Source organism: Chrysemys picta, chromosome 8 (assembly GCF_011386835.1).
Source record: "Chrysemys picta bellii isolate R12L10 chromosome 8, ASM1138683v2, whole genome shotgun sequence".
NCBI classification, from domain to species: domain Eukaryota; kingdom Metazoa; phylum Chordata; order Testudines; family Emydidae; genus Chrysemys; species Chrysemys picta.
The window spans coordinates 52553854-52575379 of record NC_088798.1 but is presented as its reverse complement, the minus strand read 5'-3'; the positions used below and the strand labels follow the sequence as shown (position 1 = coordinate 52575379).

At 41.5% G+C, this 21526-nt stretch overlaps 1 protein-coding gene across 9 annotated transcripts in view; it reads left to right on the top strand.

Moving 5' to 3' along the window:
• ODR4 (odr-4 GPCR localization factor homolog) overlaps positions 1 to 21526 on the top strand; it is a 38584-nt gene that overhangs the window by 4672 nt on the left and 12386 nt on the right. For all 9 annotated transcript variants that reach the window (XR_010589767.1, XR_006174693.2, XR_010589769.1 and 6 more), the window contains exons 3-12: positions 4385 to 4519; positions 4948 to 5043; positions 6477 to 6583; positions 7970 to 8006; positions 8135 to 8275; positions 9032 to 9127; positions 10066 to 10134; positions 12206 to 12334; positions 18105 to 18195; positions 20393 to 20578. Coding sequence is in view for 5 of the 9 variants with exons in the window: in XM_042851269.2 (XP_042707203.2) it covers positions 4385 to 4519; positions 4948 to 5043; positions 6477 to 6583; positions 7970 to 8006; positions 8135 to 8275; positions 9032 to 9127; positions 10066 to 10134; positions 12206 to 12334; positions 18105 to 18195; positions 20393 to 20578 (1087 nt within the window). In the remaining 4 variants the exon portion in view is untranslated. The remainder of the gene's footprint in view (positions 1 to 4384; positions 4520 to 4947; positions 5044 to 6476; positions 6584 to 7969; positions 8007 to 8134; positions 8276 to 9031; positions 9128 to 10065; positions 10135 to 12205; positions 12335 to 18104; positions 18196 to 20392; positions 20579 to 21526) is intronic.

Below are 21526 nucleotides of genomic sequence, written 5' to 3'. Positions count from 1 at the left end.
GGGATGTGGCAGTTGGGATATCATGGCAGCAGTTGGGCAGGTTGATACAGTGGAATACTGATTCTGGACCTGGCAAACAAGCACAGACTGGTGGGGCTGCATAGTGTTGCAGGTATGGGATGATTCCCAGTGGCTGCAAAACTTTTGCATGCGTAAGGCCACTTCCATGGAACTGTGTGAGTTGCTTTCCCCTGCCCTGAAGCGCAGGAATACCAAGATGAGAGCTGACCTGACAGTTGAGAAGCGAGTGGCGATAGCCCTGTGGAAGCTTGCAACGCCTGACTGCTACCGATCAGTCGGGAATCACTTTGGAGTGGGCAAATCTACTGTGGGGGCTGCTGTGATCCAAGTAGCCAAGGCAATCAGTAACCTCCTGCTAACAAGGGTAGTGACTCTGGGAAATGTGTAGGTCATAGTGGATGGCTTTGCTGCAATGGGGTTCCCTAACTGTGGTGGGGGGGATAGATGGAATGCATATCCCTATCTTGGTACCGGACCACCTTGCCAAACAGTACATAAACCACAAGGGATACTTCTCAATGGTGTTGCAAGCACTGGTGGATCACAAGTGACTTTTCATCGACATCCACTTGGGATGGTCGGGAAAGGTGCATGACGCTCACATCTTTAGGAACTCCGGGCTGTTCGAAAAGCTGCAAGAAGGGACTTTCTTCCCAGACCAGAAAATTACCACTGGGGATGTTGAAATGTAATAGTTATCCTTGGGGACCCAGCCTACCCCTTGCTCCCATGGCTTATGAAGCCATACACAGGCACCCTGGACAGTAGTAAAGAGCAGTTCAACTACAGGCTGAGCAAGTTCAGAATGATGGTAGAATGTGCCTTTGGATGTTTAAAAGCTCGCTGGCGCTGTTTTCTGACTAGGTTAGACCTCAGCGCAACTAATATTCCCATTGTTATTGCTGCTTGCTGTGTGCTCCATAATATCTGTAAGAGTAAAGGGGAGATGTTTATGGTGGGGTGGAAGGTTGAGGCAAATCGCCTGGCTGCCAATTTTGAACAGCCAGACACCAGGTTGATTAGAAGAGCACAGCTAGGCGCGCTGCTCATCAGAGAGGCTTTGAAAACCAGTTTCATGACTGACCAGGCTATGGTGTGACAGTTGTGTGTGTTTCTCCTTGATACAAAACCGCCCCCTTTGTTGAATGTACTTCCCTGTAAGCCAGTCCCCCTCCCCCCTTCGACTACAGCTGGAAAAGGAAATAAAATTCCTATGGTCTTGAATCGATTTATTCTTTATTAAAAAAAAAGGGGGGGGAGGAGGAGGGAAGGACAAGGCCGCATTGCTTATTGTAGCCACGCTACAAATTAAAGCTGTTTGAATAACAACCTTCTGTTGCTTGGGCCATCCTTTGGAGCTGAGTGGCTGGGTGCCCGGAGCCTTCACACACACACCCCCTCCCCCCCCCCCCCCCCCCTCCCCGTTCTTGGGCGTCTGGATGAGGAGGATATGGAACTTGGCGAGGAGGGCAGGCAGTTATACAATGGATGCAGTGGGGGTCTGTGCTCTGGTTGCCTTTCCTGCAGCTCCACCAGACACTGATCATGTCCGTTTGCTTCCCCATTAGCCTCAGCATCTCCTCCCGCGTGTTCTGATCACGCTTACTGAGTGCTTTCCTGGCCTCTGCCACCGAATGCTTCCATGCATTAGGCTGTGCCCTATCAGTGCGGGAGGACTGCATGAGCTCTAAAAACATGTCATCGCGAGTGTGTTTTTTCCGCCTTGTAATCTGCGATAACCTCATGGACGGAGTTGATGCGGGGAGCATAGAAACATTTGCACTTGCTGGGGGGATAAAAGGGGAGAGTAAAACTTAAGAAGTTCCATAGGGAGACTCTTTCACAGTGAATCAAGCAATTCACATCAAACAGCACATGTGTTTTAGGTAGAAGGTCGCATTTTGCCTTTTATATTGAGTGCCTGCCAGTATGGTGACACACCACACATGGCTGAGCAACAGAATTCTATTTCCAGGGAGCCATGGTAAGCCACCTCTCCCCCACTGCATGGCTATTCTCCCGGATGATTTCTTGGCATGGTAAAGTGTCCTACCATGGAGGACAAAATAAGGCAGCCCTCCCCAGAAACCTTCTGCAAAGGCTTTCAGAGTATCTCCAGGAGAGCTTCATGGAGATGTCCCCAGAAGATTCACGCTCCATCCCCAGACACATTAACAGACTTTTCCAGTAGCTGAACTGGTCGCGAATGCATCCCAATTCTTCAGGGCAAATCAAACATTAAACACAATTGCTTTTAACCCCTGGAGTGTAGTTACAAATGTGCACTCACCAGAGGTGCCTTCTCCGCCTTCAGGGTCTGTGAACAATTCGCCCTGGGAGGTTATTGGCTCCAGAGTGATGAAAAGGTCCTGGCTGCTGGGGAGAACGAATTCTCCACTTGCCTGCTGGGCATTCTCCTTCTCATCTGCAAAATCCTCCTCCGTGTTGTGTGAGACTCCCCCCTTGCAGGTGTCCACGGACAGTGGTGAGGTACTGGTAGCGTCCCCCCTCCCCCCCCGAATGGCATGCAGGTGATCATAGAAGCGGCATTTATGGGGCTGTGACCCGAAGCAACCGTTTGCCTCCTTTGTCTTGTGGTAGGCTTGCTGAGCTCCTTAACTTTCACACGGCGCTGCTGGTGTTGCCTCTCTCCACTATGCCCTGTGTGATTTTGGCATATATATCAGCATTTCTTCTGCTGGTTCGGAGTTCTGCCTGCACAGATTCTTCTCCCCATACAGCAATCAGATCCAGTGTCTCCTGTTCGCTCCATGCTGGAGCTCGTTTGTGATTCTTGGGGGACTGCATAGTCACCTGTGCTGCTGAGCTCGCCACGCTGACCAAACAGGAAATGAAATTCAAAATTTCCCAGGGCTTTTCCTGTGTACCTGGCTAGTGCATTGGAATTGAAAATGCTGTCCGGAGCCGTCACATTGGAGCATGCTGGGATTGCTCCTGGAGGCCAATATCATCAAATTGCACAGCGCTGCGTCTGCACTACCCCAAATTTGACCCAGGAAGGTTTGATTTTTAGCGCTACTCCCCTCGTCGGGGAGGAGTACAACAGTGGATTTTGAGAGCCCTTTAGGTCGGCAGGACGGGGTTGGTTGTGTAGCCGCATTGCTTATAAAACCTAACGCGGCTAAATTCGACCTAACCTCGTAGTGTAGACCAGGCCTACACCTCTGTTCTCACTTGCTCCGATCTCTCTGAAACTTACAATTCTTGATTTCTAGCCAAAGATAACCTTATTTTGTCTCTTGAAGTTTGTGGGGAAATGGTATAGTAGTTTTAGGATATGTCTATATCGGTATCATGGGTTTTGATTGCAACTCGTGTGGACATACCCGAGCTTTAATCTAGCTAGCTCAGGTACCAGAGCAGTGAAACTGTGACAGCACAGGCTTCAGCGCAGGATAGCCACTCTAGGAATTACCCATACTGCTATGGCTTCACTGCTCTGGTACCTGAACTAGCTAGATTAAAGCTCGGGTATGTCCACATGAGTTGCAGTCACACCCCATGATTGTAGTGTAGACATACCCATAGAACACAAGGAGAGTATTTGGGTGAGCAAGGGTATTCATTTCCCATTATACAAATTTTTGTGTGAACTGTGTTTTGAATAGCCTTGCAGGTAAATAGGTGAGGTGTTGAAAGATGAGGAAACTAGAGCTTTGAGACTTTTAAAATGATGCACCAAGCATAATAGTCTTTAATTACATGACATGTTGCTTCTCAAGTAATATTACTTATTTCTACAACTTTTTACTATCACCAGTTACTCTTTAGATTATTAAAAATGAAGAGTTTAAAAAAAAACCACATACTACTACTTACACTGTTGACTTTATTTATTTATTTATTTATTTTTTACTTCTCTAGGTTTGGAAAATGTTAATGAAAGTGAAATTTAATAGTCTATTTTCAACTTAGTAAATTTCACTTACAGGTTCTCCTGCACTAGCACAGTACTGCAGTGCTTGGGTTGCAAGTTCTGCAAGGGCGTGTTTTTGTTTGGGGAGGGGGGAACCCCCAAAACCAAAATGATTTCAACAAGAATTAAAAAAAAAAAAAAGCCAAACCTCTATTAGACTTATGTTTTCTAAATAATGTTGTTTGGGGCTAAATTTTACCTCCTTTGAGTATATTTAAGAGTTAAAGACAAGGGAGAAAAAATATTTCCATGTGTGATTTTTAAACCCTCTTTCTCCTCCCTCCCCCCCCCCCCCCCCCAACCTGGAGTATTATAGAGATGAACTACAGAGCAACTCAAAAGGTGCTTTATATTACATTGTGATTATCTTTAAAAATCAATACCAACCTCATAGTCTTTTGTGCTTTGTTTTTTTTCCCCCTAAAGTGTTCCCCACAAAGAGATTACGTGATTCTCGCTATTCGAACACCTCCAAGAGAAGAGCAAAATGAAAGCAACAAAAATTATCATCCAAAATTGGCTGACATTGATGAAGAATGGGTAACAGGACATGCTAGTCAGGTAAACCACTTTCAGAAGATGTATAGTTAGTGTAAGAAATAAGTTTGAAATTCTTAACTTCAAATCTTAATTTTATGCATAAAAGAGTCTTCTCAAGAGTCCTTTGATGGCACTGAATTTGTTAATTGAGCAAAACTTACACAACTACAACCAATATTAAAAGTAGTATATTTACGTCTTTTCTGCAAAGCAGGTGGCACTGTAGTTTTTGGGCACAAAACTTGCATGAAATATATGATGATAAAATGCAAGAATAGAGTATTTTTAAGTTAAGAGAATGTGAAGGTGAGAAATAGCCTTGCAGTTTATTTTACATCTGGGTTCTGATACCTCTTAAAAAAAATCCATAGTAAACCAAGTGATGTAGTTTATAGAACTTTATAATCATAATAGTAATTAATAATTTGTTTTTCTGTTTATTTGGTAAGTTGTCTAGAATGCTCCCTGGAGGACTGCTAGTTCTTGGTGTATTTATTGTTGCAGCTCCAGAGCTGGCAAAAGACATCCAAAATGCTTTGCGCAAGGTAAGTGCATAGATAATGTCCACAGGAAGGAGCTGGATTTTTTTTTTTTTTTTAATTTGTGCAGCAGAGTAATTTTTTACCACTGCGGTCTTAGCTGTATTTATTAATTGGGTTCACTAAAACAGAAATCAAAAATATCCCAGATAAATGGTTTGCAGTAAAAGGTTGCCTGAAGTTTTCAACATGGGCAAAACAATATATGTTTCTACAACATTATTCTTGGAAACATCTGTAACCATTTTGACTAAAATTTTCCAAAAAAAAAAAACCACAAACAAAAATCAGCCTGAGGCAGACACCTGGCATATAAAATTACAGTCCCAGTGATTAAAGTTTGACAAAGCGCAACTGAAAAGAAGCTCTTATAATGGGAAGTGTGGGGCAGCTTTTATATTTGGCAGTGCTACCAGTCACACCAGTAACCTATATATCAGTGGAAGCATTATGATTGTTACTCAATATTGGGACAGATACTTCTGTAGATAACTTACCCAAGATGTGGCAAAGAACAAAATTTAAGTGATTCTTTCTTCTGTATTATTGTTATATAACTTTATTTGATGTATTGTCTTTTTCATACCAACTGTCTTCCAAATTGTCTGACAGAGTTAAATGGTTGAAGTGGGAACAGGAAATGTGGAGGCAAATGAGACTTTAAGTTTTCAGGTGTGGTCTGAAGAGACAGTTGATGAGATGGAGAGATATGAGAAAGCTGTTGCAAATATCAGAAGCTGCAGGGAAGGCAGTCAGATTGTATTGAGAAACTGAGAGAAGAGGAAGGTGAAGAAAGAAACCAGGTCTATGAGCGGGGCATGAGCAAGTCTATGAAGAGTTTTTTAAAACGTGCAAAATGAATTCAGTCAGTAGATTGTATTGTTTTGAAGATTTGTATGATAGTGATTGTGCTGCTTTGTACTGTAGCATGTACAGAAAGCTGCTGTTCAATGTAAAGTCTGCATATTAGATATTTTCATTAACATCATCTCCAGCTCTTGAGTCTTTCATATGTGATGGTGCAGCCGTTAAACGTCTGAAACAACCTAACTAAAACCACGTATTTTTAGTTCATGTACCATCTGAAAATGGGATGATCTGAGACGAGCCAACCTTCAGACTGTCCGATTTCATGTTAAATTATAATTTAAAAGCCATAAAGCCCTTGGAAAATGGATGCTGGCATCGGAGTGGCAGTTCCCAAGGGTTTGCACTAATCTTTCCATCAGTTTCAGTTTGTATATTTGCAGCCTGTGCATTTGCAAATATTCAAGTTTTGATTCTATTACAAAGTGTTATACAGCTGAGAAACTGACCTATAGCGAAAATGACATGCTATTTTGCTTTAAAACTGAAATACAGGGCTGTATTATAACTACTTGCTTAAATTTTTGTTTGTGCTATGAAGAAAAATCCTTTAACATTTTTTTCTTCTTCAGCTAGTTTTTTCAGTAGAAAAGTCTATAATTAAAAAGAGGCTCTGGAATTTTACTGAGGAGGAGGTCTCTGACAGAGTGGCTCTTCACGTTTGTTCTGCTACAAAGAAGTATCCTTCTATAGCAAAAATATAATGTAGTCTTTTGATACAGTGTATTGAAATTTAATATAGGGCAGGATCTGTCTAATCTGTCTGGTCTAATTGTATACTTATTGCCTCCCAAAAACTTTATTATCTTTGTGTCAAGGGTTGCTAGGATGGATATTCCATTAACACAAATCATAAAAAGCAAGGCATCTGCTCTGCACTCAATTTATCAGTTCCCCTCCTCCTGTCCTTCCACCATTCACAGCCCACATTTCCACCCTCACTCTGCTCAACCGATGTGCAGCCATAACTTTTGAGCATGTTTACTAGTTATATGGTCATGCATTTTGATTGATTTTAGGGTTGGTGTGGCCTTGGTAAATTACATTATATTAATTTTTGTATGATGCATGTAAATAGGTGGGTATAGTGTCCGATTGCAAATAGTAAATGCAGGATGTTTTTCTGTTACATTTTATATGAAAGGGTAATCTCTATTTGGTAGTAATTTTCATGTAGAAGTTACACTAGTGCACACAGATTTCTATTCTATGTTACATTTATTGTCGGAGTTGAAGGCTATACACTGGTTGTTCAGAATGAGGATAAAGATATTGGGGTTTCTACTGGTGGAAGGAAGTTGAGGAAAAAGAGAGTGGTCAGCAGGGAGGGGCCTGGATGTGGAAGCACAAGGGAGTAGAGATCTCTTTTAATAAACCACTTATGGCTCATCAGAAAGGAGAGCCTCTTCCCAGCAACATCTTCAGGTTTTCCCTTGCACTCTCTATGCATATTGCTACTTCTCACCTGCTCCGCTACTTCACTCCCACATTCAGTTTGTAAAAGTGATGTTCTTGTTTTAAATATCAAAGGCAACCAAAATAACATCTGATGTCTTTCTATGTGGCACTGTAATAATCAATCTTTAAACTATTTTTTATTATGGTGGGGAAATAACAGGCATGGTTGGAAGAATGTTGTGGGTCAGTGAAATAGCTGTGCAGGTGAGGATCATGGGGAAGAACTGAGGCTCAACAGATTTATGGGGGAGAAGTGTTGCTCTGGAGGAGGCCAGGAGAGAAAGCACAATTGTAGAGAAGTATGGGAGACATCAGGGCTTGCAGGTGAAAATACATATCACCATTGGTAGCTATCTATGTGAATAGCTATCAGTGTTGATACATATTTGAAAAGCAGTTACATCATTCCTGTAGTACTTGTAGTTTACAAGTGAAACTTTTTTTTATTCCCATCAATGTGAGAACATTCTCTACAATATTAAAAACTTGGTTCTGAAAAATAAGAAGATAGTAAACATAGATGATAAACTACAAGTTAATTTAAAATATTTGTTTATTTGTTCCTTTTAAGCATATTTCATTGAATTTTTTTCCTTAATTAGTAAAGGATACTTTGTCGAACCTATGATATGCAAGATCCAAAGGTAAGATTGACTACTGTATTCAAGACTTATAAAGTTCAGAAGAAATGGATTTTATTTCAGATTTGTAACATTGTATTAAGCCATATATTTGTTACATTTTAAAAATAAAACCCTGCTTTTCCTCCCAGAGTTCAGCGAAGCCAGCAGACTGGAAGTACCAAAGTGGCCTGTCTGCCTTCTGGCTGTCTTTGGAATGCACAATTAATGTTAATATCCACATCCCACTTTCTGCTACATCAGTCAACTATGAACTAGAGAAAAATACAAGGGTAACTAAACAATAACAATACAGTATTTCTTACTCCTTTAATATTGTACATACTATTGTACTGCTTAGAAATGAATAATGTGTTATGAAAATATGGAGTAGATAGGGGAATAGAATTAATGATTTGTTACTGGTAGTTAAATCTATAAGGTAATAAGTTCCTTATGCACAACTCACTTGCTGCATTAAGCATAAAAAAGCATAAGGAGATGAATCTTTCAAGATTTTTATTTTCCTGTGTCTATTTAATTTAAATTATTCAGAAACATTATTAGGAATGTGTAAAGAAGATAGCAGCTTTCCTTTTTCTCTTCATTCAGTGCAGGATCTGGTTTTGATAAGATTTGAAAATGGGGTGCTCTCATTGCCCATTCACTATTAATAGGCCCCACCCCTATCTTATGGAAAAATAAAATCCAGGTGTCATGTCCTCAGTATAGGTGGTTATGCAAATTAGCTTTATTTTTAGGCCAATAAAGATTAAAATTAATATTTCTATTTACTTTAGGAAATGTAGATTAAGAGGTGTCTTGTGAGTAGTATGTTGTCCATCAGTATGATACAGATGGATGAGAGGTCTGAAATTTGGTTAGGATTTGTTAATGTCTTTCTTTGGCTAATGATTTAAATATGCATTACAGTAGTTTTGGAGTGTTGGTGGGGTTTGTGGCAATATTCAAAAGTGTAGTTTATTTTTAGAGATGCTTTCTTCCCAAAATATATACTTACAATCTTTCTGTGTTTTTGGTTTTTAAAGAACGGATTAACCCGGTGGGCAAAACAGATAGAGGAAGGTGTTTTTCTGATCAACGGGCAAGCTAAAGACGATGACACAGAGCTATTGGAAGGGCAGGTGTGTGCTGTATAGCATGGAATTAATATCCAGGTGTCACTCAAAATGTCTGGTATGGTAATATTAGTGGCTGAAAGGTCTTCTGTAGAATATTTTACTTCTAACTGGCATGTGCCATGTACTTAATGTAAAGGATTGCTTTTCTCTTACATAAAAATGGCCATACTGGGTCAGACGAAAGGTCTTTCTAGCCCAGTATCCTGTCTTCCAACAGTGGCCAATGCCAGGTGCTTCAGAGGGAATGAACAGAATAAGTAATCATCATGTGATCCATCCCCTGTCGCCCATTCCTGGCTTCTGGCAAACAGAGGCTAGGGACACCATCCCTGCCCATCCTGGCTAATAGCCATTGATGGACCTATCCTCCATGAACTTATCTAGTTCTTTTTTGAACCCTGTTATTGTCTTGGCCTTCACAACATCCTCTGGCAAAGAGTTCCACAGGTTGACTGTTTATTGTGTGAAGAGATGCTTGCTTTTGTTTGTTTTAAACCTGCTGCCTATTCCCCACCCGTCCTTGAAGCAAAAAAGAGATGATTCTAGCAGTAGTGAAAAGAAGGATAAGTTAGGGAGGACTGGTGCATAAGAACTCTGCCCATATGCTGAAGATTAGATTGACTTTTATGGGTGACTTCAACAGCTTTATTGCTGTTGCAGTTTTTGGAGGTAAAGAGCGAGCCACTCAAGAAGATTCTCATGAGATCATCTAAAACTATGCAGTTGTTTTGGTACTAAAACCACTACTAATAATTTTTTCCCAAAGATTCCTAACATTTAGTTAACTGTGTCCTTAAGGTTGTTTCGATATCTCAATTTTCTTTCGAAAATCTACAAACGGGTACTACAGTGCTACGGGCCAGTGGAGCACCTAGATATGGTAGATACAGATAAATGCTCTATATATTTCATATACCATTTTTTCCTTTCTTTTATCTCAGAAAAAGTCTTCAAGAGGAAATATTCAACACAGTATTCAACCCTTTGATGTGAAGGTTCTGACGCAATTGGTAAGCATTGTGTGTGGAAAATGCCAGTAAAGTTAAGTGCAGTATTTCAAAAAGCTGTATTCTCAGATGCCTAATCTAAAAAAGGGACATGAAATAAAAATTGAAAATGTGTTTTTTTTTTTTTTTTTTTTAAATAACTACTTCCCACTATAGGGAGTAATTCTTGTTCATATTAATATAATCCTGGTACTTAGGGACTTATCCAAGTTATTGACTTCAGTGGGAGTATCGGGTCCTGATAGAGCACCTAACATTTGAGGATGGTGTAGTATAGTTGGAGGGGAGGGAAATTGAGGCCTAGAGATGTCAAATTCTGTAAACTGCTCATCTTGGACAGAATCCTGCACCTACAAGGCTCCATTTACTTCAGTGGAGCTTTGTGTGGCGGTATGGGATAACATGCACGAAAAAGGTTTATAGATCTTAAGGCCAGAAGGGAACATTGTGCTCCTCTAGTCTGACCTTCTATATAACACAGACCATAGCATTTTTATCAAGTGGTTTCTGATTCAAGCCCATACCTTCTGGTTGAGCTAGAGCATATATCTTTTAGAACACTGGCTCTCAACCTTTTCAGTCTACTGTACCCCTTTCAGGAGTCTGATTTGTCTTGTGTACACCCAAGTTTCACCTCACTTAAAAACTACTTGCTTACAAAATCAGACATAAAAATGGAAAAGTGTTGCAGCGCACTATTACTGACAAATTGCTTACTTTCTTTTTGCCATATAATTACAATATTTACGTTCCTATTGATTTATTTTATATTGAGCAGTATAAACAAGTCATTATATGAAATTTTAGTTTATACTGACTTTGCTAGTGCTTTTTATGTAGCCTGTTGTAAAAGTAGGCAAATATCTAGATGAGTTGATGTACTCCCAGAAGACCTCTGAGTACCCTCAGGGGTACACATACCTCTGGTTGAGAACCACTGTTTTAGAAGACAGTCATACAGTCTGATTTTAAAGACTTCAGGTGATGAAGAATCCATTACGTTCCTAGTTAAGTTGTTTCAGTGGTTAATTTACTCTCCTTTCCAAAAAAAAAAAAAAAAAAAAAAAAAAAAATGCCAAAAAGTGCCTTATTTCAAATAGCTTGTGTGATCAGGGCCCAAGTGGCCTGTTGAAGGTTACACACAATTCATGACATCTTTAAATTTAATCAAAATAGTAATAATGCAAGTTATTTTTCTTGTGAGACATGCCTATTTATGCTCTATACAAAGGGAAGATGTTTACAGTCAAGCTATCAGTCTCCAACAATATTGTTTATACTGGAATCACTAACTGTTCTGTGAACGTCTTTGGGGTAGTCAAGGGAGAGCATCTGACTGTAGGGATTTTCATAATGGTCTCCCTCTTGCCACAGAAACATTATAGTTTGCCCTAAAATAGGTTAAGGACTCCATGGATATTAGCTTTGATATGACCAGATAAAATATCTCTTCCTAATTAATTCTAGGACTGGTGGATGACTCTGCTTTAAGAAAAATACTCAAACACCACAACGTAGATATTCTAGATTATACTTACTAATACAGTAAGTAGACAAACTTTCTGTCACTTAAAAAAAGGCTTCAAAAAGTAGTGTACGAGGGAGGCTACTGGGAAGATACTGTATTAATATTAGCAATAAGCTGTTTGAAAATAAAATTAATTCTATAGCCCTAATATGTGCAAAATGCTTACATTTTTTAGTTGAAACAGTAGTGATCAAACTTCAAAAACAAGCAGAGGGAGCTATTTTCACAACCTTGCTAGTATCACTATTGATGTATATTTGCATGCTGATGAGAAGTAAACATAAAATACATTAATTGCAAGAAAGTATAGGTTCCTGGAAAAGCAAATTTTAAAGAGTTTACCAACTGGAAAAGGACAAAACTGTTAAGACAGATCTTCATATTTACATTACTTGCTAAAAGGTATAAACTGTGAGGGGGAAATAACACATTTTACCAAGTACTTAACATTTTAAGTGCTGTTAATTGAAATATGTTGTGGCTTCATGACTGACCATATTGCAGATGCATAGCTAACATTATGATTGAAATGTGTTTATCTTTCAGTCCCAGAGTTCAGGCCATAGATCTACAGCAACAGTGCAAGTCTGCAGTGGTTTCATAAATCTTAAAGGTGCTGTGAAATGCAGAGCTTACATCCATAATAACAAGCCAAAAGTTAAAGATGCTATTCAGGTATTGAATGTAGTGATCACTCTCCTTCATTGCTTTTCCCAAATATTTTACTGGAACCATAAAATTATTGTTCTACCTTTGCCTTTGGTAGGATAATAGAGGTCCAAATTGGGCTCCAAAAATTCTGAACTCCAGACAGCTAGAGTGATAGTTTGGAATTTTTGGAAGTCCTTTTTATTGTGCAAGAAAATAAATTTTTCAAAAGTTTAATTTTATTTAGAAGCAGTTCATTTTAGGTCTCTTCTAGTGGTTTTTTTGTCCTCCTAAGAAATCCTAACTTACTCTTAGTCTAGTGGTGGTAATGCTTGGTGTAAAGTTTTCTTAAAATTAAAGGAATGACTTTTGTATGTTACGTATTTTTGTACTTACTGTAGGCAGATTAGATATTCCAGCTACTGTCTTCAAATGTACTTAAAGGATTAGTACTTCTAAATCAAAGTGATCTTTTCTGTTGTCCTGCTACACTTCTAATATTGTCCAAAAAAGTACTGAACATGACAGTCAGTATTTTTCCATGTTGCAACCTTCTGCGTGGTAACAGATCACATGTTTTGAAATCATACATATAATCTCCTACTTCTGTTTGTAGTTGCTATATGCCGATGGGAGAAAGCTGTCCCATTGACATAATTAAATCTCCCCCAACAAGGGGCAGTAGCTATGTCAGTGGGAGAGTGTGTCCCGCTGACACAGTGCTGTCCACACTGGCGCTTCTGTTGGTGTAACTTATGTCGCTCAGGGGGGTGTTTTTTCATACCCCTGAGTTACGTAACTTATACCGACAAAAGGTGCTAGTGTAGACATAGCCAAACTAAAGACAAAGGATAAAATTCAAGCCCCATTGGACACTGCACCCACAAAGTGTGTAAGAGTTTTGCCATAATCTTGTCCCCATTAATGTTCATAATTAAAATACATTAAAATCAATAATACAACACAGAGAATATTGTGACTTGATGAAGCAGGTTTTATAAATTTAACATTACTAACTTTTGACTAGAAACACCTTTTTAAAATCAAACTAGCATTCCGAATAACTAAAAAGCACTATAAACAGTTAACTTCTATTTCGTTTAACAAAAGGAAACCCCCTAACCACATAAAACAGTTTTATTTAACATACCAGTTACAGTAACAGTCTATATTGTACTCTAATTGGTTTTGATGGAGTGAGTGGTTTTAATGCAGGAGGCGCGTATGTGAGAGCAGTATTTGTCTCGATAGCCTAATTATTCTATCACAGCTTTCTGTGTGGAGTGCCAAGCACTTCGGACATTAATGAATTAAGGCTGTCTACACTATGAAATTAGGTTGATTTTATAGAAGTCAATTTTTAGGAATCGATTTTATACAGTCGATTGTGTATGTCCGCACTAAGCGCAATAAGTCGGCGGAGTGCGTCCTCACTACCGTGGCTAGCATCGACTCACGGAGCGGTGCACTGTGGGAAGCTATCCCATAGTTCCCGCGGTCTCTGCTGCCCATTGGAATTATGGGTAAGCTCCCAATGCCTGATAAGGCAAAAACATTGTCGTGGGTAGTTTTGGGTTCATGTCGTCACTCTCTCCCTCCCTCTGTGAAAGCAGCTGCAGACCATCATTTCGCGCCTTTTTTCCTGTGTTACCCGTGCAGACGCCATAGCACGGTAAGCATGGAGCCCGCTCAGCTCACCGCTGTTGTTGCAAGCATTGTAAACACTTTGCTCGTTATACTGCAGTATGTGCAGAACCTGGCTAAGAGACGGCAGCACGAGGATGATTGTGATGAGGACATGGTAACAGATGTTCCTGAAAGCACGGCTGTGGCAATTGGGACATCATGGCAGAAGTGGGGCTGGTTGATACAGTACAATGCTGATTCTGGGCCCGGCAAACAAGCACAGACGGGGGGACCACATAGTGTGCAGGTATGGGATGATTCCCAGTGGCTGCGAAACTTGCGCATGCCTAAGGCCACTTTCCTGGAACTCCGAGTTGTTTTCCCCCACCCTGAAGCGCCAGAATACCAAGATGAGAGCTGCCATAACTGTTGAGAAGCGAGTGGCGATAGCTCTGTGGAAGCTTGCAATGCCTAACTGCTACCGGTCAGCTGGGAATCAATTTGGAGTAGGCAAATCTACTGTGGGGACTGCTGTGATTCAAGTAGCCAATGCAATCACTGACGTTCTGCTATCAAGGGTAGTGACTCTGGGAAATGTGCAGGCCATAGTGGATGGCTTTGCTGCAATGGGATTCCCTAACTGTGGTGGAGCGATAGATGGAACGCATATCCCTATCTTGGCACCGGACCACCTTGCCAAACAGTACGTAAGCCACAAGGGGTACTTCTCAATGGTGCTGCAAGCACTGGTGGATCACAAGGGACGTTTCATCCACATCAACGTGGGATGGTTGGGAAAGGTGCATGACGCTCGCATCTTTAGGAACTCCGGGCTGTTCGAAAAGCTGCAAGAAGGGACTTTGTTCCCAGACCAGAAAATTACCACTGGGGATGTTGAAATGCCAATAGTTATCCTTGGGGACCAAACCTACCCCTTGCTCCCATGGCTTATGAAGCCATACACAGGCACCCTGGACAGTAGTAAAGAGCAGTTCAACTACAGGCTGAGCAAGTTCAGAATGGTGGTAGAATGTGCCTTTGGATGTTTAAAAGTTTGCTGGCGCTGTTTTCTGACTAGGTTAGACCTCAGCGCAACTAATATTCCCATTGTTATTGCTGCTTGCTGTGTGCTCCATAATATCTGTAAGAGTAAAGGGGAGACGTTTATGGCAGGGTGGGAGGTTGAGGCAAATCACCTGGCTGCCAACTTTGAACAGCCAGACATCAGGGCGATTAGAAGAGCACAGGTTGCTGCACTGCGCATGAGAGAGGCTTTGAAAACCAGTTTCATGATTGACCAGGCTACGGTGTGACAGTTGTGTGTGTTTCTCCTTGATGCAAACCCGCCCCCTTTGTTGATTTTAAGTCCCTGTAAGCCAACCACCCTCCCCCCGTTCGATCACAGCTGGCAAAGGAAATAGTCACTATTGTTTTGAAACCATTCTTTCTTTATTAATTAAAAAAAAAAAAAAAGGGAGATAACTGATAAGGTTTCCAGGGTGGAATGGGGGAGGAGGGAAGGACAAGGCCACATTGCTTATTGTAGCCACACTACAAATCAAAACTGTTTGAATGACAGCCTTCTGTTGCTTGGGCCATCCTCTGGGGTGCAGTGGCTGGGTGCCCGGAGCTTCCCTCCCCGCGTTCTTAGGCGTCTGGGTGAGGGGATATCCAACTTGGGGAGGAGGGCAGGCGGTGGTACAGTGGATGCAGCGGCGGTCTGTGCTCTTGTTGGCTTTCCTGCAGCTCCACCTGATGCCTGAGCATGTCTGTTTGCTCCTCCATTAGCCTCAGAATTGCATCCTGCCTCTGCTCATCGCGCTCTTAATGCTTTCCTGGACTCTGCCACTGAATGCCTCCATGCATTCAGTTGTGCCCTATCAATGCGGGAGGACTGCATGAGCTCGGAAAACATGTCCTCGCAAGTGCGGTTTTTTTCGCCTTCTAATCTGCGATAAATTCGGGGATGGAGATGTTACGGGGAGCATAGAAACATTTGCACCTGCAGGGGGGATAAAAAGGGAGAGTAAAAGTTAAGATGAGAACATTTCTGAGAACAGAAGGGAGACTCTTTCACAGTGAAACAAGCAATTCACAGCAGACAGCACATGTGCTTTAGGTAGAAGGTCGCATTTTGCCTTTTATATTGAGTGCCTGCCGGTGTGGTGACACATCACACATGGCTGGGCAACAGAATTTGGTTTCCAGGCAGCCATGGTAAGCCAAAGGGTATGCTGGGTTGGCTTCTTCCGCCTTCATAACATGTGGGAATGGTTTCAAACTGCAGTGCCCTCCTTTCCCATAGCAAGCAATGCCGGTTGGGTTTGCCGTTTAAAAGGAGGGGCTGTGGTTTTCAGGTGCATGTGCAGCACACGCTTCTTCCCACCCCTCCGCGTGACTATTTGGGATGATCCCTTCATCCCTCCCCCCACCGCGTGGCTATTCTCAGGGATGATCCCTCTTAGCCAAGCGCAAACAGCCCAGCATGAACGGGGTCCTTTTACTGTTCCCTTACAAAAATTCCCCTATTTCAACCAGGTGGCCATGAATGATATCACTTTCCTAAGGCTAACACAGAAAGATACAGACTGAACGTTGCTTGAATGCGACCAAAACCCAGGACCATTTGCTGCCATGCTTTGTTCTGCAATGATTCCAGGCTACTTGCTACTGGCCTGGTGTGGTAAAGTGTCCTACTGTGGAGGATGAAATAAGGCAGCCCTTCACAGAAACCTTCTGCAAAGTTTTCAGAGTACCTCCAGAAGAGCTTCATGGAGATGTCCCTGGAGGATTCCCGCTCCCTCCCCAGACACGTTAACAGACTTTTCCAGTAGCTGTACTGGCCGCAAACGCATCCCAAGTCTTCAGGGCAAATCAAACATTTAAACACTATTGCTTTTAAACCCTGTAGTGTAGTTACAAATGTGCACTCACCTTCTCCGCCTTCAGGGTCAGGGATCCTGCCTTGGGGGATTTGGCTCCAGAGTGATGAAAAGGTCCTGGCTGCCGGGGAGAAGAGATTCACCGCTTGCCTGCTGCATATTCTCCTCCTCCTCCTCTTCCTCATCCACAAAATCCTCCTCCATGTTGTGTGAGACTCCCCCCTTGCAGGTGTCCATGGACAGTGGTGGGGTAGTGGTAGGGTCCCCCCCTAGAATGCAATGCAACTGATCATAGAAGTGGCATGTATGGGGCTCTGACCCAGAGTGACAGTTTGCCTCCTTTGTTTTTTGGTAGGCTTGCCTGCCCTGTGCGATTTTTGGCATATGTATTAGCATTTCTTCTTTTTGATCGGAGTTCTGCCTGCACAGATTCTTCTCCCCATACAGCAATCAGATCCGGTGTCTCCTGTTCGCTCCATGCTGGAGCTCGTTTGTGATTCTTGGGGGACTGCATGGTCACCTGTGCTGCTGAGGTCGCCACACTGACCAAACAGGAAATGAAATTCAAAAGTTCCTGGGACTTTTCCTGTGTACCTGGGCTAGTGCATCGGAGTTGAAAGTGCTGTCCAGAGTGGTCACATTGAAGCACTCTGGGATCGCTCCCGGAGGACAATAATGCCCATTTGTTTCCGCACTACCACAGATTCGACCCAGCAAGGTCGATTTTAGCGCTACTCCCCTCGCTGCGGAGGAGTACGGAAGTCAATTTTAAGAGCCCTTTATGTCGATGTACGGGGCTGCTTGTGTAGACGCGTTCATTATAAAATCGACCTAACTCTGTAGTGTAGACCAGGGCTAAGTTTCTCAAAATCATTGTGGAAATAGGCAAGTTTTAAAGAGAGCCTGTAACTTGGCTAAGAGGACACAGGAAATCTGTGGTAGAGCCAAGAATATAACCCAGTCTCCTGAGTTTGGTCATATGCTTGAATTTCAATATTTAAGCTTATTTAAAGAGATAATAACAAAGCCACACTTCTTGATGATTTGTTGTTATGTTAGGAAAACTGAAAGGGAAAAAATATTTTTTTTTTTTGGTCAGGCTTTTTTTTTTTATTCCTGTTTTTTATATTTTGATTTTGTTAATACATATCACTGTTAAGTTGGCCTAAATGCATAGGACAAACTGAGACTTTTTTTTTTTATACACACTGTTTGTTTCTTGATAATCACAAATACCTTGCAAACTGGCTGGCATGGTGTTTATTGTGTTTTTTGTTTTGTCCTTGCAGGCTTTAAAGAGGGATATAATAAACACACTCTCTGATCGTTGTGCAATATTGTTTGAAGATCTGCTTATAAATGAGGCACCCGACAAAAAAAGTAAGAGCCTAGAGAAGAAAGCAAATTATCTTTTTCTAATGTAATTTGCCTTTTGATTTCCTGGAGTTCCTTACTGATAGTCATCAGGATTCAATCTGCAGTACTGAAATCTGGGTGTAGTTAGAGGGAAACAAAAGTGTATCAGGCAACACAAATTCTATTTGTCACTCCTTTGCCTCTTTTTTTCAGCTGTCCAGTTCAGAAGGATTTTCATTCAACTTCAGGCATTGTTTTTTCGGCCTGCATTTTCCCCCCTATAACCTATAATGTTTATTAAATGCCTTCTTGCCCTGAGTGTAAATTAAACTTCCACTTTATTCCCTTCTTGGCATAACTGACCCTGAGTACAGTAAGGTTTACCCCATAGTCTTGGACGCAGCATCAAGATCTCTAATACAGAAGGGCTTTGATACTTAGTCAGAATCAGCCAATTATTTTTGTGATGTCCCCACCCAATAAACAATATACTGAACATGGCAAGTTTCAAAAAGGAATTATCCATATCCTAACTATTAGAGATCTGGAGGAAACCTAATATGCGGAACAGACCATACCACATTTGCCTGCAACAGGAGTCTTACACCTTACTCTAAAGGAGGGGTGGGCAAATTTTTTGGCCTGAGAGCCACATCAGGGTTGCGCAATTGTATGGAGGGCTGGGTAGGGAAGGCTGTGCCTCCCCAAACAGCCTGGCCCCTGCCCCCTATCTGCCCCCTCCCACTTCCCGCCCCCTGACTGTCCCCCTCAGAACCCGCAACCCTCCCTGCTCCTTGTCCCCTCACCACCCCCTCCCGAGACCCCCGCCCCCTATCCAACCCCCCTGTCCCTTGATTGCCCTGACCCCTATCCACACCTCCACCCCCTGAAAGCCCCCCCCACCCCCCCCCGGGACTCCCACCGCCTATCCAACCGCCCTCTGCTCCTCGTCCCCTGACCACCGCCCCCCGGGATCCCACCCCCTTATCCAACCCCCCTGCTCCCTGTCCCCTGACTGCCTTCCCGACCCCATCCACATCCCCGCCCCCTGACAGGCCCCCGACAGGCCCCCCGGGACTCCCACTCCCAACCCTCCCTGTTCCCCATTCCCTGACCGACCCCCCCCCCCAGAACCTCCGCCCCATCCAACCACCCCCTCCTCCCTGACTGGCCCCCCAGGACCTCCTGCTCCCCTCCCCCTTACCAGCAGCAGGAGTTCGCAGCCGCGACACCCCGCCAGAGCCAGCCGGGAGCTATGGGGTCGGGCAGGATGTGGCCCGTGGGCCGTAGTTTGCCCACGTCTGCTTTTAAGCATCTTATGTTGACCACTGTTAGAGACCGGATACTAGACTAGATTGACCTCCGGTCTGATCCAGTATGGGAATTGTTATGCTCCTATCCAGATTTACAAATGTAGCCCATGTGGTGTTAAAGTCTCCAGTATTTCACCCCTGAGGTTTCCTATATATATAATATACAAAATTCACTTTACATTTAAATAAAAAGGTATATATTTTGTTTGTTTGTTTGTTTGTTTTAAATAGTAACTGTTTGACTAGCCAAAAGGAAAATGGAATGCTGCCAAATAGTCTTCATCATCTACTTTAGGATGACATTAAGTTATGTTTATGGTGCTATGTGTAATGAGAAATAATCTCATTGTAAGTATTATTTTAGCTAACATTATCCAAAATGGGGAATGTAGCAGTAGTAGATTTTATCATTTGCATGCAGTTTTCCATTCTCTCTTTAGGTGGCACTTGTACTCCATGGCTGCTAACTACATAAAACAATAACTAATTGTTTGCTATCCTTTATGATGCTGAAATTGTGTACTGTTTGGCACATGCATCAACTCCTTTATCTCCAGCCTTCATGAGAGTGCTCTTTGTATCATTTCTAAAGGGCCTGTCAACATTCTCAATTCATAATCATTTTTAAGGTCCTTTGCCTGTTTCTAAGGACCACCAAAGAGAGGTTATATGAAAAATATATGAAAAGTTTTAGTTAGTAGGAATATAATTTCCATTTACAAATATAAGTGGCTAGAACTTACATGAAACAGTAACAATTAAGCTGGAAATGTTTGAAATCAGACTTTTACATGATGCCTTGAACAGTCCTTTTTACAACAGCTTGTATAATGTATGCTGATTATTGAAAAGTCTTTACCATAGCTATACAAGTACTTGTATAGTATTTCCTTTCCCTTTCTTTCTAGATTCTGAGAGAGAATATCATGTCTTGCCTCACAGAGTGTTTGCCTCTATTGCTGGATCAAATGTGATGCTGTGTGATTATAAATTTGGAGATGAAACGGCTGGCGAAATCCAAGAGCGTTTTTTTGAGATGTTGGATCAAGTTGTGCACGGGGAAGCTATACAGATAGCCGAGGAAATAAACACAGGTAAATATACCATCTGAGTAAAGAACCAAATTAGACTACAACAGGGATTATGGATAAATTAACCAACAGCACAAACAGACTTTATTCATTTCATTACATTACGCTGAAAGCCAGATTTAAGCTTTGATGCAAACTTCATATCTTGTAGCTCTTGTGTATACTAGTGTAATTACACTTTTAAATATACTTACTTAAATTACAGACTAAGATGCTTAAGGCTGTCATATCTTCATATATAAAAAGTTACTTGATATGTTATTGCTTTCTCATGGGTTGTGTCATAGATCAGCACTTCAGCTATCTAGAGCTTTGTTCAAGGTAAGATGGCAAAAATGTTGGTATTAGTCACAATCCACAAAAATGCAAAAATAATCTTAAATCTTTTATTGCAGCAATGTACAAATATACATGGCTTCCATCAAGAAAGTAATCTAATTTAATTTAAAACTCCATGATTTCAGTGTGTCTGAGTTATTGGTGACCTTATTTCATGAGGCATTTATAAATAATTTTCTTAAAGCCTAAGAGACAAAAACTGCACCACATATGAACTTTCTGACCTCTTATATTTTAGTCAAGAACTTGCTCAGTAGCTCAATATTTTAACTAGAACAATGTTTTCATCAAAACAAATGTTTTCACAGTAAATGTAAAAATGTATTTCCAGCATTTTTCTTGGGAGTTTTGTTTAGGGTTTTTATCTCATTATTCTGAGTTTGAATTTGTCTGTGTCAAGTGTATTGTGCAAGACTTTTTTGGGGTGGGGGGAGTGCTCTCTATTTAAGGTAATTAACATGGAATTTCATTGCATGCTAAATAAATCTTTTTTCATCATAATTAACACTCATAATCACTTTTGTATTCCAGTTATGAGTTGTTGTTTTTTCATACTTTTCTATTTTTAAATTAGAAGTATTTTGTGGTATAGTTAGCTATATAGAGTTTCAC